We start from the raw sequence: 27,509 nt of genomic DNA on the forward strand, positions 1-27,509 counted from the left end.
AAAATCAAATCAAAATATAAAATCAAACAGATGCACTGCAATATAACGACTGCGTTTAATTTGAAATCTGCGTAAACGTTGAGTTGAACCTGTCAGTTTTTGCGTTGTAAGAAAAAATCCAATACAATTTTGGCAGGAAATGTGGAGATTTGATTTTCAAAATAAAAGCAGAGTAACCGAACATTATCAATTGTATTTATATAAACATAGGCAGCACTATCAAATGAAATAGTTCTTACCCTGTGAGTGTTTGCTACAGTTTTAATAACCAGCCCCGCCTAAAATAGATCCATCCAGATAGTCTACTCATTCAGAATGAATAGAAATCAACCTGAATAATTGCATGTATGTATTTTAATGTTGTAAGTTTAAATGTGTTGCCGAGGTTTGCAAGCAACAAACGTCTTTTATTATTATGTTTTTTGAAAGAATGCTTTTAATATTGCATGATCGCAGGGTGCAGCACGATTAATGATCTGATTGGGGAATGTTCAATTTTGCTTCAAGGGCATGGATGGATGGATGCAGTGCTTCCGATCAAGGCCGACGTGCAGCCTTTGATGCTTTTTAAGTCTTGTTAGTCCTGCCACTCCACTCAGTGCTCCTTCTTCTTCTTCTTCGTGGCGTGGCGTAGTGGTGCAGCGGCGTAGCGCAGCGCAGCGCATCGCAGCGCAGCACACCGAGCGAGCGAGAATACCGATTTGTGAGCACTTCGGCCTATTTCTCCGCTGCACCTTCCCTCTTCGACTGGGTCTCCCGAGAGCTGCTGTCAAGCGGGCGTGCTGCATCGGCATCGATGGGCTCAAATCCCCAAATAAGATTTGATGTGCGCGACGGAGATGACACAATCCAGAAGAAGCCGTGTTTGTTTTGTGCAGCAATGAAGCCAGGGGGTGGATAGTCAGTCAGTCAATCAGTCAGTCAGTCAGTCAGTCGCCACAAACATTTCTGCATTTTAGCACATATTCCATGCTACGGATTTGCATTTGCTGCATCGCCGATCGACCGTGTTCTCTGGTCTCCATTTTTTTTTCTCCCCCCCTGCAAAGTGCATGGTGGATGGAAGATGCAGCTGCTTTGAGGACACCCCCCTCCGGATATCAATTCCTGCCATGACAGGCAGAGGTCTGCGCTCAACCGCGGCTCGGCCGGTTGAAGAAGAGGCAGATTGATTCGGGACGGCGGATGTTATTCTGCCGGTGGAGCCGACAAAAGCGCTCACTCAAAACACGCCGCGATTGTCACTCAGGGAAAGGGGAGGAAAAAACATGTCCTCTCGATCTGCATTACCGTCTGGCAACGACAGGAGTACTGGAGACCATGTAAGTGCAGCTGCAGCCTAAAGCTTGTTTTGGGGGGCATTAGGGGGAGAAATGCGTTCTCAAAATCATCTTCATTGCCATGCATTCGGTGCTATTTTTATCTTACGGGTTGGATACATAGCGCGATGTGTTTGTCCGTGATTGCGTTGGGACTCCAAAAAATAATTGGATTTATATTGGTGTAAAAACAAAACAAAAAAACGGGCAAACCCCGAGTGCCTCTGCATGCATGTATAGCTCGGTGCAGCAAAGCAGCCCTCTGCATGCAATAACCAATATGCGCAGAAAGCCATAAAAGCAGCTGTCACATCTTATTATAAGGCTGTATGGAGATTGGGATGTCACAATACCCCCTCACCGCCGCCGCCGCCGCCGCTTCCTCTGTGTGCATGCATGCATGCATGCATGCATGCATTCTCCGGCAATCAGGTGGGTGGGACGGCTGCACAGGCCAAAACAAATGTATAGTGCATACCTGCCTGCCTTGTTCGTATGACGCGAGGGGGGGATTACTGCATGGAATGATGTGCAGTCAGTGCTTGCGCAGGCTGCTTAGCGCCCAACCCTGCTGGCTGGCTGGCTGGCTGGCAGGCAGACAGCGACGGCCATGTATGCATCCACTACATTGCAAAGCAGATACATCTTATGCGTGCATCTTTATCTGTCTATCTATCTATCTATCTATCTATCTATCTATCTATCTATCTATCTATCTATCTATCTATCTATCTATCTATCTATCTATACATCTATCTATACATCTATGCATCTATCTATACATCTATACATCTAGCACAGATTGATGTTGCATGTGACCGCCACCCCCCCACCCCCCCTACCTCCTTGATTGTTAGCAGAGCTTTTAGCACACAAAAGTGGTTAAGCCAGAGAGGCAGTGTGTGTGTGTGTGTGTGTGTGTGTGTGTGTGTGTGTGTGTGTGTGTGTGTGTGTGTGTGTGCGCGTGTGTGTGTGTGTGTGTGTGTGAGGGTTTACAAGATGCATGCATGATTGATTATGAATTGACAGCCACCCTTTCCATTAGAATAATCTTGATCTGCTTTCCACAATGAAGTGATTCTGGTAGATGAGTGATTTGAACAGCCGAGATGTTGCCACAGTTGAGGAAGGGTTGGCGTGTGGATTCACGTGCTCGGGCCTCTTGTTAATATCTTTTTTTTTTTTAAAAAGCCCACACTGCTTTTGCTTGTGGCTTCTCACTGCCTATGGTTATTCCAAATGGGCTCTGGATGAGTCGTGAGAGGAGGCATGGCGGTACGTCTGAGAGTTTGTACATGCCTGTCTGTGTGTGTGTGAGTGTGTGTAGATGGCATGCTGGGTGGATGGAAGTGCGATGCCTTGGAGCCCGGAACTGGCCAGGGACTACTGTGTCAGCATCTGCTCCCTTTTTGAGTCTAACCTCCATTTATTTGTTTGTCTTTGTGTACATATGTACGTACGTGCGTAGCTCACCCACTTGTCACTGTGACATGGTGCTTCCTCTGCCTTCTGCTTTTAGCTCTCACTCTACCAATTGCTTTGCCTTTCTTGCATAAGTGTTGATGAATTTTAATACCAGAAAGTACGAAGTGAATATATGCACGGCTATTTGAATACTTTATCACTTGGTATGTAACCATTATGCTGGCAAATCAGGTTGATTGTGTTCACACCACACCCACAGCGGCGCAAAATGCCCTTTCTAAACTGCACCAAGTAAAAACAAAGTCCCTGCACAGACTGCTCTGTGTGACGATGTTGGCCAAGTAATATTTATGTTAAAGCTTCCATTTTTTTGCAGCATGTGTTGTTGGGGGCCAGCCGTGCGGACAAGGCGACGAGTCAGTCCAGCCGTTCGCTCGGTGCACGGTGCAGGAACTCTATCGCCTCCTGCTCCGATGAGCAGCCTCACATTGGAAACTATCGTTTACTCAAGACTATCGGCAAGGGAAATTTTGCCAAGGTCAAGCTGGCGCGCCACATCCTGACGGGCAGAGAGGTAAGATATCAAACGATTATGGAGAAATCAAGGGGATAGGGAAGTGAAGGGAAACATTTGCAATATTTTTAGCCACGCTAATGTTGTCATAATTAAAATCATCTCCAAATGGCCAAGCAGGATGTTTAATTTGAATTGTCTTGTGTTAAGATCATTACAAATCTTTCTCTCCCCAAATAATTGTTTTCCAGGTCGCAATAAAAATCATAGACAAAACTCAGTTGAATCCAACCAGCCTACAAAAGGTAAGTTACTGCGCTGTCATGCAGAGAAGTGCTTTCAATTATTTACAACTATCCTCTGTTAAAAAAAAAAAAAAAAAACCCTCAAATAATGGTAAGTAACCGACTGGTCAATTGTACCACTTCACAATGACCTTTGAAAGTTTACGGGGAATGGTCGCAGAGCGCCTTTCAGCAACAGATGAATGTTCGGAGTGAAATGACCCTGTCACCTTAATTGATTTAAATCGGAATGCCCGGCTTTGCTATGTGAAGGAAAACCAGGGAAGGGGAAAAAGCATTTTCAACAATTTTCCCGCACTATCAAAGTGGAAGGAAAGTGGGAATTTATTTCAGCCCACACGTAAAGGTCCGTGATTATCGGCAAACACTGCAAATTCCCCTTTTTCTTTCTTTCTTTCTTTCTTTCTTTCTTTCTTTCTTTCTTTCTTTCTTTCTTTCTTTCTTTCTTTCTTTCTTTCTTTCTTTCTTTCTTTCTTTCGGTTGTGCAATTGATCACAGCTAACAATTGTCACAGTTTCACAGTGGACGGGCCGTCGACGGCTTTTATGACGACTTGTTTTCCGGACAATGGCATTTGGTTCGAGCCGTATTTCTCAGGAATCGCTCTTGTATTTCTTTTTGTATCCTCTTTATTTACCTTTCAGTAGACAGAATCGCCCTTTTAGATGTTTGCTTTTGTGGCCAATATATTGTCACTCGAGTTTTTCCAAACGCTCACCGTCGTCAACTTTTTCCTGCTGGTCAGCATGTTGACGTTTGAGCCTAAATGGTGGACACTGTGCATGAAGGTCAAACGAAGCCAGTGCACTTTTTTTTTTTGGCAGCAATCAAGGGCAACTGCAGCATAGCACTCAGAAGCGCAGTACAGTGGAACGCCGCTTTTCGCTATGCTGCCCTGCGAATAATGGGAATTGGCATCAAATTAGTGACCATTATAAATACACAGAAATAAAAGTGTCCATAGAAATAGTTCCTGTCCTGTAGGTGGCAGTATGTAATCCTGTAATCCGCTAATCAAAAAAAACAAACAAAACATATATACTATATGCACTATAATTGTGTGTGGGGTCCGCTGTATAGTCATCTCCAGCTGGACAGATAGATATAATACAAAGATGGCAGGTCAAAAGCTCTTGTGCTCTGCCATGTGTGGCCTAATATGACTGAATCAGTCAGGTAAGCGTAAAAAGCTCATGTTGAAGAGACGAAGCCTTCATAGAAGCATCCAATCAAGCCATATTTGCCCTTAATGCCGCTTATGTGCACATATGGGCCAAAGTGTCTCAATCACTGAAGCGTAAGTCTGTCCTTCTCATACTTAGCATGAGTTGCATTGCTCCAGGGCGACCATTGCAGAGAACGTAAATGAATCAATGAAAAATGGAATCTTTTTTTATATTGTTACATGCCCAGAAATGGGCATTTTAAATCACCCCCTCAAAGAAAAACAGAATTCCTTTCATAAAATGAAAATAATTCTTTCTCTCAGTCTTTGTATTTTTGTCCAACAAAAGCAATGACCTTGGGTTGTTATTAAGGCTTTTGTAAATAAACGCAATTTCCGATCCGCTGCCCTTTTGATCGCAGACATCCATTAATCCTAGTCAAGCTCAGATGCTTACATCATAGTCAAATAATTAAATGCTTGACCCGAGTCTGTACCGAGTCTTCCTACTTTGGTAGCCAACCAGCTGCTGTTGGTGCCACATTTAGGTCATGACAGCGGATTTGTCGTTTTACAATTTGCCATTGATGATGGTGGCGGCATTTCCTCACATGCCCATGGTTTAATGGCAACGGGAATTCGTGTAGAGGGGAAATCTCTCAGCAAATGTACAGGGGTGGACAAGAGAGGCACAGATGGCAAAATCAGGCTCCAACATCACCGGAGAGATTTCGTAGAAATCATGACAATTTAAACTGCCCTTTCATTTTGGGTTTATGTCATAATTGAGGTCATTTGCTATGCTGTTGCCGGGACGGAAAACATGACAATCACACATCGCTACTACGTATATGCCAAGATTCACATAAGCACAGCTGGAGAAGCTGAGAAAGATGGTAGTCTTAATACCTGGGTTGCTATGGCAACAGTGACGTTGGCCTTTGCAAAGAGAGAAGATGGCGAGACATGGAGGAGGAGGAGGAGGGAATAGAGGGAGAAACAAGATGCCATGAGGGCAAATGGGAGAAAAACCAAGTGAAACTAGCACTCATTTACAAGGAATTTTTGAATTTAGTTCATTTCATTGGAGGGCTTTGTTTTCTCCATTTCTTATTTAAATATTTTCATTTATTTTTTATTTTCATTCTATTTTTTATCTATTTGTATTGAATGATTTTTTTTTTTTAAAGAATTTTTGGGGCTTGGCAACCAAAAGATGCACATTGGCAACTAAACACAAGCACCTTAACATGATGAGTTCATCTTGTATTTAACTATTGATATCAAACCTAAATGTTACAACACAAATATTTGCGTATCCTTTTTTTTGTTGTTGAATGAAACAAATGACGACATTGATAAGTGAAGTGCCAAAATGTGATGTATTGTATTCTATTGATGTTGTGTCTTTCCAGCTCTTTCGAGAGGTACGAATAATGAAAGGCTTGAATCACCCCAACATAGGTAAGTAAGACTCCAGTTTGTATCCACGACGTGACCCGTACGTCCACCTTTTGATTTGGGGTTTCTGTTTTGCGCCACAGTGCAGCTGTTCGAGGTGATTGAGACAGATAAGACCCTTTACCTGATCATGGAGTATGCCAGTGGAGGTGGGTAAAATGTGCCAGCAAGAAATTGTAATGAGCATTTAGCCACATTACCAACAAGCACATTTCCACCGTTTTGGTAATAGTGAGAAAACAAGTAGGGAACGTTTTGTTCCCCCGCCAACTCCACTGCACTACTGAGAAGAACAAAAGCACTCAAATAGGAAATGCTAATGTGAGCCAGTGGCACATTCCAGTTCTCCACCGACCAATCATGGCTGCTATCTGGAAAAAAAGAAAAAATATATTTTTTTCTTTTCTGTTTACCATTCCCAATCACAGGTGAAGTGTTTGACTACCTCGTGTCTCATGGAAGAATGAAGGAGGTTGAAGCCAGGGCCAAATTTCGACAGGTATAAAAAACAACAACAACAACAACATTCTTTTATGCAGCAAAATCTATATGTATTCATCGAATTAAAATTGAATGAATAATATTTGTAAAATCACTTTACGTTTGCAGATTGTTTCCGCTGTCCACTATTGCCACACTAAGAATATTGTCCACCGAGATTTGAAGGTAAGAAAGCTGTCTTGGGGCTTTTTGGATGAAGGCTAGTTCAAAACATAATCTCCGACTAGTCTTAATCTTTGTGTGTGAAAATGGCCCCATAGCGTCTTAATCACACAGTATGGAGAATTTCAAAGTGGGCGAATGCTGGCATGTGTTGGAATAGATTACGGAGCACACGCATGAGTCACGTGAAGCTATCGGTGTTGTTGGACAACATGGAGTCACTCCTCCCCCTTTCCCATCTGTTACATACATCCTTCTTTTTTCCCTCCCATTCTAGGTGACGTTTTGTCTTCCAACCTAATCTCTTCACTTTCTCCTCCTTCATCCTATTACTTCCTTCATCATTCTCTGCACTCCTCTCCCATACTTCGCTTCTCTTCCTCTGCATCTACTATGTGCACAGGCCGAGAATCTCCTGCTGGATGCAGACGCCAATATCAAGATTGCAGATTTTGGTTTCAGCAATGAGTTCACACTTGGCAACAAGCTGGACACCTTCTGTGGCTCACCGCCCTATGCTGCCCCTGAACTTTTCCAGGGAAAGAAATATGATGGACCAGAAGTGGATGTCTGGAGTCTCGGAGTCATCCTGTACACACTTGTCAGTGGCTCGCTGCCTTTTGATGGGCAGAACTTGAAGGCAAGTGGGTGGGAAGTGGCACCAAAAATTGGATTATGGCATCTAGGTTCTTCCAAAAATTCTTACTTGGTTCTAAATGTTAGGTTTGGAGACTTGAGGCACTATTTTTTTTTCTTTTTTTTTTTACTACTGTTGAGTTCTTTATCTCTGTATAATATATAATAATATTAATAATAATACTAATTATTATATTATTTTATAATATAATAAAATAATATAATCTTCAACAGCATATCACGCCGCAAAATAGGTTAGACGCGTATTTGTGTGATGTCCCGCTGTTGACTCCTAAAATGCCCCCACTTTAGCTGGTCATATTTATTGTAGGACTGGATGATTTAGTGTTGTCGTAGCAACATCTACACTACATCAAACATGTCCATCAGGGTTCAACAACTATATTGTCAGAAGGCCAGAAAAACAGTCACCTTGGGGTCCTGACCCTCCAATAAGAATGAAATCAAATAACATTTTGCCATCACATTATGATTTGATATATCAATATTTAATTTCATCACTAAACTGAAGACATTTCAGGCTATCACCTTGCTGTGAGCATAGCACGATAAAAGACATTTTACTGGATAGTAAATCAACACGCTGTTCATTCACCCTTTGAATGATGGGGACTGTGTTAGGCTATAGCCCGGTTTGGTGGGGGGGGGAAGTGCCAAAAGCTCCCTACAATGTTTTCCCATGAGTTCTGGTTGCACTAGCAACCAGACACCATGTCTGTTGACTCCTTTGCAAGTCAGATTGACCATAAAAGAGGTGACAAGTGGAGTGGAAAAATGTCCCTTTTCTTTCACTGCCATTCTTTTTCTGATCAAATCAAAATAATACCAACAAAATCAAATAAAAGCTTCCTTGTTTGTAGTCTTGTTGGCCATCTTAGTATGACAGCAACAAATCTTAAATAATCCCTAAAGCTGCTTGCAACTGGCTCTCATCTCACCAGGCAATGAATCACTTAGCAGCATGAGGAAGCACTTTTTTTTTTCCCCCAAAAAATTCTTTTCAACTTCCCAACTACTGTCTTTTTTCATGCAATTATTTATTCACTACTAAACTATTTGTCTTATTAAGGATTAAAGAAGGCTATAGGTGCAGACAGAAAAACAATTGCGATGACATACTGGGCCATAACAGCGTTGTTTTCCCCCAAACGTGGTTTTCCATTTTGTGTAACCCAACAGGAGCTGAGGGAGCGTGTGCTGAGGGGAAAGTACCGCGTGCCGTTTTACATGTCCACAGACTGTGAAGGGATCCTTCGGCGATTCTTGGTGCTCAATCCCGCCAAACGCTGCACCCTAGATGTGAGGAGAAAGAATAGCCAGCGTTTGCCTCAATTCAAACACAACAGACTCATATATTTGATATCTTTTTTATCTATAATTTTTGATCTATTTTTTTATTTATAAATGATTCATATATATATATATTTTTTTTTTTTCCTCGTCTCCACAGCAAGTTATGAAGGACAAGTGGATCAATTCAGGGTATGAGGGTGAGGACTTAAAGCCCCATATAGAACCAGTTGAAGACTACAGCGATCCCGCCCGCATCGGTGAGTCAAGTCGCTTTCGTATTATATGGCTTGTACGCTGACTGAAGACGGTCAACGTTGTCAGGGCACGAGATGATTGACATCAGCGTTTACTCTTTGTGTGCTTCAGAGGTGATGGTCGGCATGGGCTTCACTCCCGATGAAATCAAGGACTCTCTGCTCAATCAGAAATACAATGAGGTCACCGCTACCTACTTACTGCTGGGCCGCAAAGGCGATGTGAGTTATATACACATCTATTTTTATTGATCTTACGTATATGGATGAGGGAATGTGGTATGGTTTGATTGACATCCCTGTTGCCCTTGATACCTGCCAAGTGGGATTGTCATGATTCATAGTTGTTCATCTCTTACTGGTTCTTAATGCAGCCTCTCAATAAGCTCCTCTTGTTAAAGGCAACCGATTGGCCGGCCACTTTCGAGTCAAGCGATTTGTGCCAAGAAATCTCTTAAGAGTTGTGAAGTTGGCCATTACATTCTTGCCTATTGACTTCTTTGCATTTAGAAGCATCCAACTTGAGTACTGGTCTAAAATGTGCCATCTTTATTTACCCCCAGAAAATTCAATAGACACTGATGTGAAGTTATTTAACCCTCATTAAATCCAACATATCTGTTCAATTCTAAAAATGTGCTTAAAATACTATGATTATAAATGAATGATATTTCATGAAATCAATCCTATTTGAAATATCCCACGATGCCAATCAAATGCGATTTTCGGTGCTTCTAATGTGATTTTAGGAGGGCAGCGAGGCCCGCACAGCCAGTAGCCTGTCGTTGGCGAGGGTGCGACCCAGCCCCATCACCAACGGAACCAACAAACACTCTTCAACAGCAGCTACTGGCTCCTCTTCCTCTTCCACCTCCTCCTCCTCACACAGTAAGACACAGCGCAGTGCCTCCACTTACCACAGGCAGCGACGACACAGCGACTTCTGTGAGTATCTACTTTTGCTTGGGACTTCAGGTGGGCCAACCAAAAGCGTGACTGTGCCAAGCTCCCTTTGGAAGCCACTCTTCATGCAGAATACTCCTTATATGAATCCCTTGTCTGTCTTTGCACTGCTGTCCTCCACAACAAAGGCGGACCGTCCATGCCCGTCATGCATCCCAAACGGAGCCCGACGAGCACGGGCGAGAGGGAGCTGCGAGAGGGACGGATGCCTTCGCGTAAGGCCAGTGTCAGCGTGATGGGAAGCCATAGCCTTCCTCCTTCTAGTCCCATGGTTAGCAGCGCTAATAACCCTAACAAGTCGGAGATACCGGACCGCCGTAAAGACATGACCGCCACCACGGTGAGTGTTGTATTTGATTCCCGTTTCCGTGTGACCAAAAAAAAAAAAAAAAGTGCTTCTCACCTTCCTTTTCACAATGAAGAACAACATCCCTGGAAGCGCAATGACACGCCGCAATACATACGTGTGCACGGATCGCTCGGGTGCTGACAGGCACTCTCTCCTGCAGAATGGCAAAGACAACAGGTACTCACTCATTTAGTTGTTGGCTGCATATTTCTTATTCATGATACCCGATAACTCCATTTTCATAGACATGCATGCGGAAATGCTGGCATATCCTGATTTTTGTGCAGTACTTTCTCTAACACGCTTCCACGCAGATTTACGGCGTTCGTTTTTTGCCGGTCACGAAAATGGTATCCGCAGTGTTCTAAGAAAGCAATAATAATAATTGTGAATGTACAAGAAAAATAGAATAAAAATAAATGGCCGAAGCAAATTCTTTTTTTTTTTTTTTTTTAAATAAAAAAAGAAAGTGCTCACCACTTCCATCAAAAGGCATGGCAGACCACGCAAAGACAACTTAAGTGGTTGCTGGATGATGAATTGTTTCCTTGGTGGAAAAAAGACTTCAGCCAGTGACGTCAAAATACTTTTTCTGTTCAACTCTTCAAACGACAGAATGCACTCGATCATTTGTTGCCGTTCTCCTTGAATGCAGCTCTTTGGGCCACCGCATGCCCACGGCCTCTCCTTCCACACTCAGCATATCCGGAGCCGGAGCGGCGTCTTCCTCTTCTTCAGACCGATGCCGCTTGACTCGAGGCTCCACAATCCGCAGCACCTTTCACGGGGGACAGCTGAGAGACCGTGGGCCTCCCATTTATTCGGCCCCGCCCACTTCACCCACGCTGTCCCACCATGATGCCAGCCCTTTGCCCCATGCTCGCACCAGGGCCACCTCCAACCTCTTCACCAAACTGACCTCCAAAATCACTCGCAGGTAACGATCTCAAAGGAAAATAAGAAATTCTAATAATACAGTGAAACATTTCTTCAACTTGTGTTCAACCTTGCTAGGATCCATCGTATGAGAATGTTTTCATATTTGCAAGTCGGTCTGTGACCCCAGATTATCCCCGTGTTCCCCTCTTCCTCTCGTCGTCATAATCGCCCATGACTAATCTAATCAAAGCGCAGCTTTATCCTTCCCACTCAATTCCTGTGCCACACTCTCCTCTACCACTTGCGATTCAATGATCTTCCATGTAATAACACCTCCCTCCCTCCCTTCGCCGCCCTTTTTTCTCCATTGTTTCTTATTCTGCTTTCCTACTGTCATGGCATCAGGGTCAACCTTGACCCGTCCAAGCGCCAGGGCTCAAACAAATCAGTGTCGGGTTGCACTCTTCCACAAGGATCAAAAACCGTTAGTAAGTTCCCGTTGTGTCTTGCTTATTTCTTGTGTGCCTGCGCCGCTCCATCGTCTGCCACGGAACTTCCGTCGTCAGTCCGTGAATGCCTCACTGATTTTTCTGTACGGCCCTATTAATTAATTGTTGCCACTCTGCATGTTTTTTTTATTTTATTGGATCTTTATTTCATGCTTTTTATAAAGTAGGTTTTAAGCATGACTTAGCAAGGAAGTCTTGATTTCCTTTTCTTTTGTTGTTTGAAGAGTCGTTGCGTCATCCACGTATACTCTGGTTGCATTGAACACACAGACGAAAAAAGGAAATGATTACACTGCTAGCCAAACAGATAGCGAAGTGAATATACAAGTTTGAACACTGCAATAAATATGAACTAGAAAACAGCAAGAATGCAAAATAGCGCCGTCTGCTGGGCTACGGACATTAATGCATTGCACGTTTGTTTTGTTTTTTTGACGGCCCTGATTGTGAAAAGAGGCTCATTTTTGACACCGTGCTTTTTTTGTTTTGTTATAAATAAGTCGACAAACAACATGTCACTATTTTGTGCGTTAGAGACGTAATCAACTTGACCCAAATTTGCATGAATGTTGGAAAAACAATTGAGGGCCACCAACCATAGTAAAGAGCCAGAACTCTTCATACATAACTGCAATGAAGGCTCATTGTGCACTACACCCACACACCCCGTTGAAAAAAAACAATGGAACGTTGATTCAGAGTGGAGCACACATGTCTGGTTCATGCAGTTTTCGTGCCTGATTAAGTGGGTTGATCGATCGTAATGGCAGGGTTTCCTTCCAGCTGCTGCACTTTGAACGACCCGTCGCCTAAGTTATGTGCTCAGTGTTGCCAGAGAGTTTTCATGATCAATTTGTGGTGGTTAATGCCTTGAAACTCATTCAATGTTTATTCCATGTGTTACTGGAATGCGCATTGCGGTACGTACTATGAGGAGCAATCGATGCATGCTTTAAATTGACGTGAGAAAGGTTGGTGGGTAATACGTACGGCCTGCCTGTGCTTGTTCTGAACGTCATGTCAATGTATTTTGCGTCCTGTTCTGGATGAGCTCTTACGGCTTATATCTGTCTTGCAGGGTCACAAATGAATCTGAGGGAATCAGGAGATTTGCGCTCACAAGGTCAGTGTGCTCCGTTTGATTTCCTGTCGTTTCGTTTGAGTGCAATAAAAGCGGACGTCTGTCTCCTTTTGCAGTTGCCATCTACCTGGGTATCAAAAAGCGTCCGAGCCCAGGACCGTCGGACGTGGCCGGGATCTAAGAAGCGGTGGGCGGCGGGACCCTGCGGAGGTTGTGCTGGCTCTGCGTGAGGCAGCACTGGGATGCGGCTGCCAGGTGCACCATGCCGGCCCCTTTCTGCTCTCCTGCACCCATGGCGCGGCAGGGGGCCGTGTGGCTTTTGAGGCCGAGGTGTGCCATCTTTCCGCCGGCGCCTCCGGGACTTCAAACGGGGTGCGCTACACACGACTCTGGGGGGCACCACTTGCTTTTCGGGACGTCGCCACCCAAATATCCAAGGATCTGGAACTCTGAACGGAGGCTGCTGCGGCCCGCCGGGGATGTGTCAGTGTGTGTGCGAGTGTTTGAAAGAGTGCGTCAAATTTGAAAATGATAGAGCGAGCCAGCAGAGAAGTGGCAAGGGGTCTCTTCCCGGCACGCACGCACGCACACTTGACCCTTACAAAGACACACATGCAGCAAGGCGAGCGCCCCCTCTCTCAAGCCACCCCCTCCCCCCATCCAATCACCCCGCAAAAGCTCAGCTCTCCTCGCTGAGAAACTTCACCCACTGGACCTGGATTTGACTGAATCTAGTTAAATATTTTTTTCTACTACTCTAGCCATAATTCTAATATTATTTTTTAATTTATTGCTCTGATGGTTGTTTTTAATTCACTCTTATTTTTACTAGTGCAGAAATACACTGACTGACAAGCTCGTCCACTTTCTAATATTGATATGGGTTCATCTTTCCGTATTCCATTTTTCATGCACTTCTGGCTCGGTGCCAAGCAAGCAGTGGAGTTGTGTTGTTTTGATGAGTCCACATTGCTGCGCTGGATTAAGGTCAATGATGAGAGCAGAGCTGAGCAGATGAGAGCAGAGCAGGGTTTGCCAGTCAGAAGCTGACTGACACGGTCGGTGGGCTTAACTAGCCGACGGGTATTTTTGGCTTCATGACACATTTTCAGGTGGCAGATGAGCAGAAAAGTGCTTTGGCAACATTGAGGCTGCAGACAGCGCATTCAATGAATGGAGGTTTTTACTGAAAAGATTTTCACATCGTTATGCCCAATAATATTCATATCCTGGCCAAAGTTGGACTCAATTTCCTTTTTTTTAATTTTTTTTTTTTATGAACGGGTCTTAAGGTGGAAATGGTACTCGAGAGGGGATAAACGACTGTACAAAGTTGTTTTAAGGGATATTTAATTGCAACATTTTCTATTAAGCTTCTATTTCATATAATTACATTGCAATGGATTGGTACGTTTAACTCTTAAATACAAGCCAAAAAGAAAGGAGACAAAATGAATCCATTATTTCATGTTTTTTTTATAGATTTTTCTCAGTGTTCAATTGAAAACATGCAAACAGCAATGCACTTATTTAACGCATCCAAAATTTGGCCAGGGTAGGAATAATCAAGGGCTTAAGGAATGGCAGGTTTTCATGTTAAGGTGCTTGTCTGAAGCATTCGAATGATCCTGCTGTGTCATCCCTTCACCTTTTCTTCAAATGCATAGCACTTATTCTGACACCTAGTACTTGACAGAATCTGTAGCCCTCATTCACTTCAGTATGATTTCATGGGGCAGCTGAGGATGCGTCCATTAGTAGTGACCATGAGGGTAGTAAGCTGTTGTGCTATCACAACAACTCTGCACCATCACCAAAGTGGATGAGCCAAGTAGCAAAAGCCATCACATGAAAACACACTCCACCTTCTTCTTCTTCTTCTTGTGGCTGGCACACTATATAAACTTGTCTGTCCATTCTTGATGACTGCGGGCTGTTGCGTACAAAAGGGGAGTATCGGAGAAGGGCCATTTTGTTTTCCCGTCTTCTCGTTAGTCCAGTTGCCTTTAAAGTGAACTACCCCAGCGCCTTCACACACAGTATATAGTATTTAATGTACAAAAGACAGAAAGAGCCACGACTGCTTTCGTTTCTCTCTCCCTTCCTGTTTTTAGTGAATACCGTACTGTGATATTGACGTAGGCTGCAGAGATCATGTTGTTTGGCTGCTGATTTACTGTTAATACTATTTCTCAAATGTGGCTTTTCTCATGGTGACCCCAAACTAACATCCATCCATCCATCTATCCATCCCTCATGTCCATCTCATTTTCATACCTACTATGAAACAGGGATGCCAACCTCAACACGTTCAGTCATCTGCTTTTCCCCTCAACCCCGAGACCGTGTTTGTGCTGGGAGTCATTATACAATCACGTAACAGACCAATGTATGACAGCTTTTCATCGCTGACTGGTGTGTGTGGGTGTGTGTGTGTGTGTGAGTGTGAGTGTGTGCTCTTTCAGTCGGCGAGGAGGGAGAGTCGACCTCCTCTTTAAGGCGAAAAGCAATGTGGACACTGTCCCTGTCCTCTGCCTGGGCGTTAACTCGTTGTGGTATATCTTTGCATTAGGTAATATAGACCTCAATGCACTTTGCTTTGACTTGAATCAGCTCCTTCCAGTGGAATACCCACAATTAGCCACTGGAGGGCGCCAATGTCTTAAATGTGAAACACTTCAATTTGTGGATATTTGCACAGGTACTTCATTTATTTTTTAGAATAATATCATTAAAACAGGATTTATATCAGTCAGTTGATGACTGTATGTACAATTTATGAAAATAGTATATATCTTAGAGCTCAAGGTTTATTTATAGCTAGAGCAAGAGAACGTCAATCTCATTTCCAGCTGTTTCTGTCAGTGACAATGGGGGGAAAAAAACAACCCACTTGCAATCCTGCATGACTTCAGTGTTTGGATTCAAAGGGAGAAATGATGCACAGCTAGGAGTGGTAGCTTTGCCAAAATGCAGACTGAACCTAAATCTATACAGTATCAAGAAACGTGTGCGCGACGTGGCTGCAAGCTTTCTTTCCCCTCTCGCACGTGGACAGACAGCTTTTGGGTCAAACACTGGCTTCATATTGTTAACTACAATCAGGGCAGCAAAAAACAAGAAGAAGAAGCTAGGTCTGTTTTTAGAAATGTACCCACATGACCTACTCAAAGAGAGTTCATTTGAAATCCCTATTTGGATTGGGAAGCGTAAAACATCCTTGATGTTATTTATCCAAGCAAGCCCTGTGTTGCATTTAAGCCATAGAAAGACACCGACTGTGTTGTGTATCAGGTGAAGCATTGCAGTGGAACCAACTCAAGATGACAAAAAAAAATAAAGGCTATCACGCAAACAACTCGACATTAGTGGAAGATGGAGAAACAATAAAGGTGCAATCTAGCCAACTTTTTTTTAAAACCTTTGTAGTAAAGGTACAGTATTTTGAATCAAGAACGGCTCAGTATTTAACATGCACTGTTAAAAAAAAAGATTTTGGAAGGGAAAAATGATGTATGCAAAAGAGCTTCGCAAATTTGGTTGCCTTTTCACTGCTTTGCTCTTTGAACTCCTCCCCAACAATAACAAAAAGCAACTGTAAACTGAGCTTGAGTGGTTGTGATATCTACAGGAGAACATGGAGCTGAAGGTTAATAAAATTCACTGATGTTGGCATTCCTTCTTTCACTTTGTCTTAGTTTGATGTCCAAAATGTCAGCAGTCTGAAGAGTTAGGTCCAGAAGAACTTTTTTTTTTTTTTTTCTTAATGTTTTTTTTCATTGGCAGATTGGATCCATCTGCTACCCAACTGCAGCTAATAATAAAATAACCCGCTGAAATGGTTTAAAAAAAAATCAAAATTATTTGTGACATAAAGAACACATTTTTGATGTATTTGTTAATGGGGCAATTTTTTTTATTGAGCAGTGAACAGTTTCAATAATTCTCATTTGTTTATACCAAAAAGTAGGTATTGCCACGTTTGCCAGGGGGAGCCTAGCTCAGCATGGATTGATCCTAGGATGTTACCAACCAACACAAGAGAACGTGAAAAAAGATGGAAGGAGGTAAAGGTGAGCAGAGTCAAGAGTCTCTCCATGAGCTGCTGTGAAATGGTCATGAGAAAAAAACAGGGTTGTTCCTCTTTACTTCTGGGCAGGGATCATGCTGTCGATGGCCTCTCCCTTCTCCAGCTTTTTCTCCATCTCCACCATCAGCTTGACACCATCAACCACCATCTGGACCTGATCCACCTCGGAAGATCCCAGACGATCGGCGTTGGAGATGTCGAAAACACCACCGACGGACGCGGTGTCGACACCGCCTTTAGAGGAGAGGATCAGGGCAGATGTTTTGAAGAGCAAATTGGGGACTCGGCGGCTCTGAGAAGATCCGCATTCATACCTGTGCCACGCTTCTGCAGACGCAGCCTGGTGAGGATCTCGTCAAACTTGGCGTGTGTGCTCAGCTTCGGCAGCTTGACGTGGACGCCGCCACGCAGACCGGTTCCCAGGTTAGAGGGGCAGGTCAGGATGTAGCCCAAATGCTTGTTCCACATGAAACCATGGTTGTGCTTCTTGAAGATCTCCTCAATCTGGTAACCCCCCCAAAAAAAAGACATGAAAATGTTGCTTTTGATTCTTCTAGGCAGTCTTTTCCATTGTACCTTCTGAAGGCCAACACAGAAACGCTTGAAGACTTCCCTCATGTTGCCGCCCTTCTGCATAGAGATGACACGAAGGTGATCCTCCTCATTCACCCACACCAAGAAAGTCTTGTTGTCATTGTGCCTTGAGACAGAAGTAAAGAGAAAAAAAAGCCACATTATATATATAATCTCAATTCGATGACATACAAAAGAGACTAGATTATTAGGATATTACTCTAAGTATTTTTAAATTGTGCCCCGTTTCCTCGAAAAGGGGCATATCTGATATGGTTTGATGGTTGCCGCTCACCAGATGCCTCTGGCGTCGGGCCAGTCACGGGCCATACCAGCGCAAGTCAGAAGGGGGGAGACGGGCTTGTCAAACAGGAAGTGATCAGCAATCAGCTGCTCCTGTTCAGCATCAGTCATGGTCTTCAGGGGGTAGTATTTGCCCTTGAACTCACCATCCAGGCTGGTCAGAGCTGGTGAGGTGTATATTTTTGGAGGAACATAGGGATTTTTTTAGAACCTAGGGATCACCATTTCTAAGCTAGGTTGCTTTTCATGAGATCAGCCTTTTTGTTTCCTGTCCAAATGTTTGAATGCATTGGGTCGTACCCTCAACGGACAGCTTCTCGATAATTCTGCGCTCGCCACGGCTGTTGTGGGGCGGCAGGGTGAAGCCCTTGATGCTGCGGCCGGTACGGACGCGGCTGGACAGAACGTAGTTGGGGTCCAAGTCATCACCACCCTATTGACAACAACAAAGTTAGTGTCAAGTTTTAGTTGAGGTTGTTTTCACCAAACGACCTTCAGGTTCTCGAAGTTCAGGTCAGTCTTGTGGAGGTCGTTGGGGCCGTATCCACTATGACGGTCGGAGATGATGGGGTCCAGCAGATCTTTGAAAACCTCATAGGACTCCTCATCGCCAGCCACACAGCCAACAGTCATGATGAAGGGGTGACCTAAGGAACACATTGGTTGATTTGAAGATCAAATCTTTTCCATTTACTGATGCGTTTGTCATACCGGGGTTGTCAACACCGGTCTGGATGACATCATCCAGGGTGTAGCCACTAGGTGTCTGCTTGTCCCTCAGCTTGCCATACATATCCTTGGTCAGAACCTTGGCCATGTGGTTGTTGTGCTTGGACAAGTCAGGATACTCTTCCTCAACTTTGTAGTTGAGCTTGAAGTTGTTGTGGGTGTTTCCGAAAGGCATGGTTGCTTTTCTCACACTGCCAACAGAAGCGAACCCAAGATACATATGTCAGAAAGCTGATATGATTATCATCTGAAAAATGACATGATATGGAATCGCTCAAAAGAGACAGCTGCACTTGTTTTATGTGCCTCGCAGGAATCTTGGTTCCACACTTTCCAATGTATCATATGTCCACTTAAAATAGAGTCTGTTGGGAAGGACGGGGAGCTATTTTTAGCTTGGTCACGTCCGCCGCGAAGTGAGTTGCCCTTTAGAAAATTCACAACCTTGTTCTCATTCGACTGCTTAGCACAAAATCTTTACATGAGAAAACGTTTGTATCTTGCTTGGGATCAAATGATGTCCAAGTTAAGATTGTGATATACAGTATGACTGAAAATCTGCAGCCGTGCCTTTCTCAACTCATTCGCTGCCAACCCAGTTGATATCTTTGACGTCTGTCACCGTCAATGGCACTGAACGAGTTCCGTTTTGGTCTATACAGACATATTTGACTTGCGATCCAAACTCATGCATGCAGTGACATTTGATATTCAATCAACTACAACCAATTCATTCAATTGGACAATTACAAACGACTTTTTGGAACGGCTTGATCTTTCCATGAGAATCGAGAAATGTATGCCAAACGGTCTTGAGCCGCCAAAAGAATACACAGAATACAGTAAAAAAAAGTCCCGGAACCCTAAAACCATTTCATATGTGTCCTTAAGTCAAAAATCATCGAATCCATGCAGCATCATAGCAAATATCTTATTGGCATCTGACATCCTTCTCAGAATCCTCAAAGACGGCATCTTCATCCTCCTTGCTGAATCTACCCAATAAAATGTCATATTTACCTGCACACTAGACAAGAATAAAGGTAACAGTCCTTGGGATCAGATCCTGTTCACTGCGGCCAAATTAGGGGTCACCCGGATTTGCGGGTCTTTGCTCTCTGTTTATATACTGGGGCTGACACTCAAGCGTTGCGCTTGCCATTTTAGTGCCTGCTCCGCTGTGATTGGCCTAGGCCTGTGCACGAATACAAACTTTAGGACAGGGGCACACCACAGGCAGCCAAGAAGGACGCCCACAGCTGTAGCCACAGACACACACACCCCTCGCAACCGCCCATACATAGCACCAATGGATGGCAGTGAAGGATTGATATGAAAAAAGCTGAGCAAGGTTCTTGCAAAGCGGAGAAGGGGTCTGGGTGTCAGGTGTGAAAGTTGGGAAGGCTCGGTGGACTTTTTCCATTCATCCACATTAGCTTATGTAAATACGGCTGGAGGAAATATTTAGTCATCAGATCAGTGGGATCTTTGTCTGCATGATGCCATTTAAAACATTGTTAATGATGTTCTGTTTTTCTTTTTTTTTTTAGCTTTTAGCCATGTTAAAATGCTAATTTAGCACCCAAAAAATTCACCATACTTTGTCATGGCACTGTATATATAAGGTTGGTGACTCTATAGGTGCCAAATCAAAATGAGACATTTTCAGCCATCCGTACAATTCCGGTCATCACGTCAAAATGAATACAAGCCATTAAAAACAGACTCCAACTAGACACGTATTCTCTATTATAAAATAGCGACAATCATATAAGATTCCTTTTTCTTCTTCAGTTACAGGGTGAAAATGATAGTGGTGGGTGCTGCCAATGACACCATATACCAGCGGCTGACATTTGAGTCACTGCCACTCTGTGATGTATGTACTGTGCATTCCGCAAATAGCACCTACACAGTTCCTGACAACATACAATGTACCATCAAGACACAGAAATACCACCTCGTATTTCCGTGGGTCAATTGTATTGAAAAGTTGAGTACTTCATAGAAAGTGATCATGTGATTTGCACTATTGCAGATTAGGCCTATTTATACGCATATACAGCTTGTCGCTTGGAAAGGAATGCACGCCAACTGCACTGACCTAGGTCAGAATAGCTCAGTGTCAAGCTGCAGCTGGGTCAATTGCATACCAAGAGCAAATTTTTATATATGTTCAGGACTAAACTCTCTCAAGTGATATTTGACTGCACGGGAAAGTAACACTAGAGGCTTGGCAAGCACAAACAATGACGTGCAAAGCCTGTATAAATAATAGTACTTGAATAGAACACCATATCTAACGCTTCATTCCGCTGCCCCCGCTCGCATAAAATCAAACACCTGTTTGTTGGCTACTACTGTGAGAGAACACAAATGCAAAATAAACATAAATATCAATCATGATGGATGGCAAGTTACAGCTCCAATTTTACTCAACTTACTACAAAAAGTGAGCACAAAGTCCAATTTGAAATGGAAACACTTTGGGTTTTTTTTTTCTTCCAGTTGGAGCATGGCGCTATAGTGGCAAAATCTTTCCACTTGGTGATTGGTGTCTTTGTAACTAAAACCAGCAGGAGTCACATGTCCGTCCATCTTGTGGACAAGGAATGCTATAATTATATCAGGCTAGCTTGCTTGGCTTCGCCTACACCCACCCTGACAAGCATGAACTCATCCCCCGACCCTGATTTAGTTTCATCCCATCAGTCCACTAGCCATCTTAACCGTCTCTTGACCTGACAAAATGTATTATTTGACATGGTCAGCTGCACACTGAATATTGAATGAGGTGAATCTTCAAATGCAAATGAATACTTGACAAATCCCAATTCAGAGTGGCAGGCTGGTGGTATCTTCTTTGGCACCAGAAAGCGAGTGAATATTTTCAAGCGTGAGGGCATGAGAAAGCGAGCCAGGAGAGACTGGAATATCAAAAGGGCCTTTGGCACAGGATGCTCAAAAGCTATTAGCACCAAGGGATGTTTGGAGAGCCGTGCTGCTCTGTGAATGAAAGATGCACTTATGCACCCCCAAACATATCTTCTGGGTTAGTTTTTTCCATTCTGCCTGCCAGTGGCCCAATAGTCTTTATTTTTTTCCCCGTCGTGATTAAGTATTGTATACTTCAAGGTCATATTACAATTAATAGAATATAAATGTATTTTGCGGAGAAAGTGAAAGGACTTAAGAGCAGTGCACTTTCTCGTGCACATGCGTAATAGAAATGGTCAGAACAACTCACGTGACGCCATAAAGTCTTGAAAGTTGTATTATGTTGTTACAATTCAACTGCCTCATTGTGAATGCAATACAATTTAATACTGAAGCTTAATAAATATGTATTTATTTATTTGGTTATTTATTTTGGATTTATTCATATTTTTATGATAAATATTTTTCTTTATTTGAGAAATATTTGTTTAGGTGGTAAGGTAAGTAGTCATGAAGCGCTTAGATTGGGGTTATAGGATTGATCTTATTAGTATCGAGTTCCTTTGAAGCCATGAATGTACGTATGTCTCCTGTTAAAGTGTGCTTGTTCAACTGCTTTAAGTGGATTGCCTCACAAATCATCAGGCAGCTGACAGGCAGTGTTGTTATGAAACACCCATTAAGCAAAGAGACGAGAACTTGGGAACACAGCTACTTTATGAGCAGACACAACATTTCTCCTAACAAGCTGTTTGACCTTTAATGTCTCCTCCGCGGATTCATCAAGTCATCCAGTCGACGTTCCTATGAGAATTCCCTCACGCGATAACAAATCCTCAGAGGAAAAACGACCTGAAAGGTCACGCCACATCCGAGGACTTGTTTTGTTGTCGTTGCATCACAAGCTGATGATGATGATGGCAACCAAGATTTCAGTCTCTTCTGAATCCTGCAACACAACTAAACAAATTGGTGGGAGTTGTTACTTTCGGTGGGTGCGTGTGTCATTGTGACGTGGCTGTTACTGTTGTGAGCCGGGGCAGGGCGCTGTCCAAGGTACTGGGACGAGCGGGCACGTGAGACCAGACTGCCTGGACAATGCAAAAAGTCATAGTAGAGCAAGAATGCTTTCAACTTGGTAGACAGTATTCTTCAAACGTCATTCTTGCCACGCAAAATACACGGGCCGAAAATCAATATGTCCGCCCCCAAAACGTAGCGAAATCTTTCTGCTTCATCGCTGGAATATTTCCCTAAGAAACACAACAAATAATTTAACAGTATAAACATGTTAATGTTGGACCAAAAATAAGTCCAGAATAAATAATAAACATTTCATGTAAACTCTACAGGGAAATATGATTGTTTTAAAACTTTAAATTTATATTTGTGAACGGTTCAGAAATAGTTGCAAAATATTACAGTGGCATTCTGTGCTATTGTGTGTGCGTGTGTGTGTTTGTGCGCATGTGCGCTGGATCATCCAATTTGGGGTATAAAAGATAGCTGAAGGGCTGGCATGGGGACTCAGGTGTATGCACCTGACACAGGTGAGTCTTGACTCGTTGACTGCACAGCCACAGCCACAGCCACAGCCACAGCCACAGCCACAGCCACGCATGCCCACACTGCTCTCACTCAGGATCTTCATGAGCACTTACATTTTATTCAATGACAATGATATCATATTGAAATTTGTCGTTAGCGTGCGGGGACATGAGCGAAGGCGCGTTGGGGAACGCCAGCGCCGTCATCCAGTACCGAGACTCGCTGAGCAAAGCGCTGGCCAAGAACCTGCTGGTGCTTGCCATGGGACTGTCCATCAACTACATCAACGTGGGCCTCATCTACACCTTCTGCAAGCACCAGGTAAGACACCATCTTGGACTTTTGGGGATGTTTAATATGCACCTGAATTTTTCGATCCATGTTCAGATCTTCTACTCGGACCCTCGCTATATCCTGTTCTTCCATCTGGCTGTGAATGACATGATCCAGACGACCATCAGCCTCATCCTCTTCATGATCAGTTACATCCTTTACAGGATCAGCGTGTCGGCGTGCGCCGCTTTACTCCTGCCGGCCGCCCTCACCAATGAGAACACGCCCCTCAACCTGGCGTGCATGGCGGCCGAGTGTTACATCGCCGTGTGTCTTCCGCTTCAGCACGCTCGCATCTGTACGGTCAGGAGAACTCTGGCCCTCATCGCCTTGATCTGGACCTGCAGCCTCATCTCCACCCTGCCGGACCTCTTCGTAACGCTGGCCACCGAGCCGCCGGAGTACTTCTCATCTCGGGTCTTCTGCACACGACTAAACGTATTCCCCAATCCGCTGCTGGCTGAGAAGCAGAAATATGCGTACCTTATATACCTGTTGCTTGTATGGCCGGTCATTTTCTTCACATACTTCAAGATTTTCTTTGTGGCCCAATCGGCCAGCAAGGATGCCAAGAAGGCTCAGAGGACTGTCATGCTGCACGGTTTTCAGCTTCTGCTGTGCATGACCACGTATGCGGTTCCAGCGCTCCAGCAAGCTTTGTTCCGCTGGTTCCCCAAGAACTACTCAGACTCTTTGTTCGGCTGCTTCATCCTCATTCAGGTCCTGCCCCGCGCCATCAGCCCCATCATATACGGCGTGAGGGACAAGTGCTTCAGGAAACACCTCAAACACTACTTGCTCTGCAACTGCGGCCCTGACTCAGCAGAAATAAAAAGCAAGAACAACGGCACAGCACCAACAACTTAACTAACTACAACTGTGTGTGTGTGTGTGTTCTCGCATTTATGAAATTGATGCTCCGCTGCAGAGAACACAACATTTCATTTCTGCATCAAGTAAAAAGTCGAAACAAAGTCACCTGGTTGGAATTCTCGTTCAATAAAACAGGCGCTTTCTGCTTAAGTCTTCCTTCCATTTCTGAAATGAAAGCCTAACGTTTGATGCACACGCAGCCTCCCTCCCCAAAATTGTCATTTTATGACATCGCAGATTATTGATGACCCTGTGCCATCGGCATCGAGTCAAGTCAAATGTATACAGGCCCTAATCACAGAAACTCAAAGGTCTTCACAGGCCAAATATTAACAACATGCCCTGAGGCCAAGGAAAAACTCCCAAATCTCTTTAGCTTCGAGATCATTTGGAGGTCACCATCTTTTTCAGGTCCTACTTATAAAAACGTCCGGGGGGAATTTCAAAAATCGTCCGGGATTTCCTTGGACTGCCTCAAACATAATACAATACATGTAAAGTACATTGTCAATGGAATGTCCTCTCCGTTCCGAAAAAAAAAAACCATTTCCCCGGCAAAATGGCAGAATGGTTTATAAAGCTCAATTCAAATAGACACAAAAGCGCATCTTTGACAACTTGCAGAAAAGACACTAAGGGGGAAAAAAAAAAGCTTACTGTGCCTTTAAGAGTCTGGACAGCAGCTTGCATGGCCTTGTTTACGTTGCAACACACTGGGTGTGGTGTGCACACACTCACACTGCAATAAATGTCCTAAAGAACTTCCTGCTTGAAACACAACACACATTGTTGCCTGAACCATGAGTGCCGCTGAGTGGAAAAAGAAATGTGAGGATGAGTGGAATCTGCAGGGCCTGCCGGCACCACAAAGCCTGGACTGGAAGTCTGTGCATGAAGCCAAACCATTTGGGAGGAATCTGCTCAAGAACTCGTCTCCTTATGGTAACAATAACGCAACTGTACTAGCTTACCTGAGCAACCCATTGTGTTTCCATGACTGAGTCTGACTTTTGGGATGATTCGTTTGCAAGTAGAACTTGACTGAGGAATCCCACTTTATAGTCATTGTCATTTGTCTTTATGATCAAACACTTCATTGAAATGTGATTTAGGAACTGTAAAAGAATGTGGTTTAGCACTGAATTGATCCAAAATGTTTCGAGGGTATTTTCAAACCCAAAAATGAGCACAGGGGAGAGTGTTTGGTTACAACATCTTGCAAAACCTTTGGCCTTTTGTCGTTCCCATTTAAAAATGTGAGTTGAGTTGATTAAAAAAAAACATCTAGTCTACAATAAAGTCTAAATAAGTCTACACTAAAATGACAAAAGTCCACAGATTTGTTGCTTGTCACTTTTTTTTTTTTTTTTGAACGGCTAGTCAAGTGAGTAATTCACTAAATGTGTTGACTTTGCATGTTCTCCCTCCCTATGACTGCATGGCTTTCCTCCCACATTCCCAAAACATGCACTCTAAACTCCCTTTACGTGTGATTTTGGGTGTGACTGCAACACATGGCTTTGTCATATTTGCTAACTCAACAGGTGTGGCGTTTGCCCCTTTGTCCTCAATGCACAGGGTTGAGTAAAGATATGGCTCCACCTGAACCCGACTTGCCAGAATTTCCCATGCGTGGCCCTCCCATTTTTCAACCGGAAGGTAATGACACCGACTTGCATGTCTGTCAAGTGTGTGATTTCATTAGAAAATTTCAATTTGAAGGTGACTTCACTGGCTGGACCACCAACATAGAGGTTCTCCCTGAAGATACCAGTGGCATTCCAGCAGGGGTTGTGATCTGTGCTTTACCGCAGTTCAGGTAATGTGTGGAGCAGATGGTAAGGGAGGAATAGAATCCATTTATATTTACATTTAGCATCATGATATGCAAAATATTCTCTTTCTTTGTCAGTTGGTTTACACTGGAGCAGACTCTGGACCTAAAGGCAGAAGGTCTATGGGATGAGCTGCTGGATGAGTTTCAACCAGAAATAGTCATTCAAGACTGGTGGGTGACTCACTCATCATGGACTGTGCAACATTATCATATGGCTTCTTATCAGCCTGGTTCAAATGATGCATGTCATCAAGGTTTCTGCAAATTGTGCATGCGTGTAATATTTATGTTTGGTGTACATAATTCGTTTTTTCAGTTCAGGTTTCAGTACTTGTGTTTGCAGCCTGAAATGAAATGAATCTATTATTATTATTATTATTCTGATTGAACTAGGTATGAGGAGAGTCAACTGCATCAGTCAATCTACCAACTCCATGTGAAGTTATTGGGTGCGGACAAAAGCACGGTGATCTCCGAGCACTCTGTCAACCCCACTGAGGACTTGAGCATCTATTCCCTCACGTGGAAGGAAGTAAGTTCCTTTTGCCGCCCTCCACCCAATGTGCTCTTTTGGTTTGACGTCCACATGTGTTTTTCATTGCCTGCCTCTCTGTTGACCTGTAGGTGTCACACGTGTTCTCTGGCTATGGCCCGGGCGTGAGGTACATTCACTTCTTGCACAGAGTGAAGAACCAATTTTTGAATGGCTTCTACGCCACAAGGTTTACCGGCAGCTCAGTTATTGTCAAACCACTCAAAAGCAGCTCATAGACGCATCTTTTCTCAATAGGCTGCTGGGATTTCCTCAGATGATAGATTATAGCAATACATTGGCTGCCTTCACAGAAGCAAAACAAAAGTTTGGACAAATTGAATAAAATGTACAGACTTTTCTTCCAAAACGGAAACAATTCCCTTTTTGATTGTCATACATTATATTGCACGCTAGACATTAGGGCCATGACCTTTGTGACTGAAAAATAAAATGTCCCTGGTAGGCTACTATATACCATGCAACTCTTGCTAGAATATGTTACACATGGAATGGAATGGATTTTTTCTCTCTCTTCTCTTCTATTCTCTTCTGTTGTGTGGTTGCCCTGCTGGGCCATGCAATTACGCACACCTAACTTGATAAAACAAAAATACATCCATTATAATGTCTATAATGTTTCTAAAACGTTTGCATTCAATGATTAAGCACTAGGTATAATGTAAGTTGGTAATACATTTGGGACAAATCCTGTAGATTCAATGTAGCTCACCTTTAAACCAAAGCATATCGTTTACGTTAGTATATTTATTTACACGGGCCATGGCGAAAAAAATACGATCTAGAAGATTTATAAGAATAAAAAAGATGGAAAAGAATGAATCTGAACCTACTCACAATGAATCTCGTATGTACACGGTGATCTTGATCATTTTCGCATCCATTCAATGATTAAT

The 27,509-nt window shown here is 43.5% G+C and overlaps 4 protein-coding genes across 7 annotated transcripts; 3 read left to right on the forward strand and 1 right to left on the reverse strand.

The window, feature by feature from the left end:
- Window positions 1-627: 627 nt before the first annotated feature.
- Window positions 628-16,962, forward strand: mark4a (MAP/microtubule affinity-regulating kinase 4a). 4 transcript variants are annotated; one of them, XM_037269772.1, is made up of 18 exons: window positions 628-1,322; window positions 3,121-3,318; window positions 3,510-3,563; window positions 6,144-6,192; window positions 6,273-6,338; window positions 6,618-6,688; window positions 6,799-6,855; window positions 7,256-7,492; window positions 8,689-8,808; window positions 8,960-9,059; window positions 9,169-9,278; window positions 9,806-10,001; window positions 10,133-10,359; window positions 10,442-10,545; window positions 11,024-11,305; window positions 11,653-11,735; window positions 12,835-12,879; window positions 12,954-13,129. In XM_037269772.1, exons 1-18 carry the CDS (start codon window positions 1,269-1,271, stop codon window positions 13,016-13,018), a joined length of 2,118 nt encoding a protein of 705 aa, XP_037125667.1. In that variant the 5' UTR covers window positions 628-1,268; the 3' UTR covers window positions 13,019-13,129. The 4 variants fall into 4 exon arrangements, with proteins under 4 accessions (XP_037125667.1, XP_037125668.1, XP_037125665.1 ...); XM_037269773.1 differs by having other exon boundaries at window positions 629-1,322; window positions 10,148-10,359; XM_037269770.1 differs by lacking the exon at window positions 11,653-11,735 and having other exon boundaries at window positions 688-1,322; window positions 12,954-16,962.
- On the reverse strand, window positions 16,732-19,703 carry ckma (creatine kinase, muscle a). Its single transcript, XM_037269777.1, has 8 exons — window positions 19,553-19,703; window positions 18,515-18,723; window positions 18,296-18,450; window positions 18,104-18,236; window positions 17,796-17,967; window positions 17,504-17,627; window positions 17,242-17,431; window positions 16,732-17,161 (listed from the first exon to the last, which is right to left on the reverse strand). Exons 2-8 carry the CDS (start codon window positions 18,705-18,707, stop codon window positions 16,983-16,985), a joined length of 1,146 nt encoding a protein of 381 aa, XP_037125672.1. The 5' UTR covers window positions 18,708-18,723; window positions 19,553-19,703; the 3' UTR covers window positions 16,732-16,982.
- A 2,905-nt stretch (window positions 19,704-22,608) lies between these two features.
- On the forward strand, window positions 22,609-24,373 carry LOC119133695 (odorant receptor 131-2-like). The gene is made up of 3 exons (XM_037269778.1): window positions 22,609-23,019; window positions 23,175-23,338; window positions 23,405-24,373. The coding sequence occupies exons 1-3, from the start codon at window positions 22,989-22,991 to the stop codon at window positions 24,215-24,217; spliced, it is 1,008 nt and encodes a 335-aa protein (XP_037125673.1). The 5' UTR covers window positions 22,609-22,988; the 3' UTR covers window positions 24,218-24,373.
- Window positions 24,374-24,923: 550 nt separating this feature from the next.
- On the forward strand, window positions 24,924-26,971 carry nccrp1 (P1, F-box associated domain containing). Its single transcript, XM_037269779.1, has 6 exons — window positions 24,924-25,165; window positions 25,802-25,882; window positions 25,946-26,042; window positions 26,136-26,231; window positions 26,454-26,592; window positions 26,685-26,971. Exons 1-6 carry the CDS (start codon window positions 25,024-25,026, stop codon window positions 26,829-26,831), a joined length of 702 nt encoding a protein of 233 aa, XP_037125674.1. The 5' UTR covers window positions 24,924-25,023; the 3' UTR covers window positions 26,832-26,971.
- Window positions 26,972-27,509: the final 538 nt, after the last annotated feature.

The sequence above is a fragment of the Syngnathus acus genome, chromosome 14 (assembly GCF_901709675.1).
Source record: "Syngnathus acus chromosome 14, fSynAcu1.2, whole genome shotgun sequence".
NCBI lineage: Eukaryota > Metazoa > Chordata > Actinopteri > Syngnathiformes > Syngnathidae > Syngnathus > Syngnathus acus.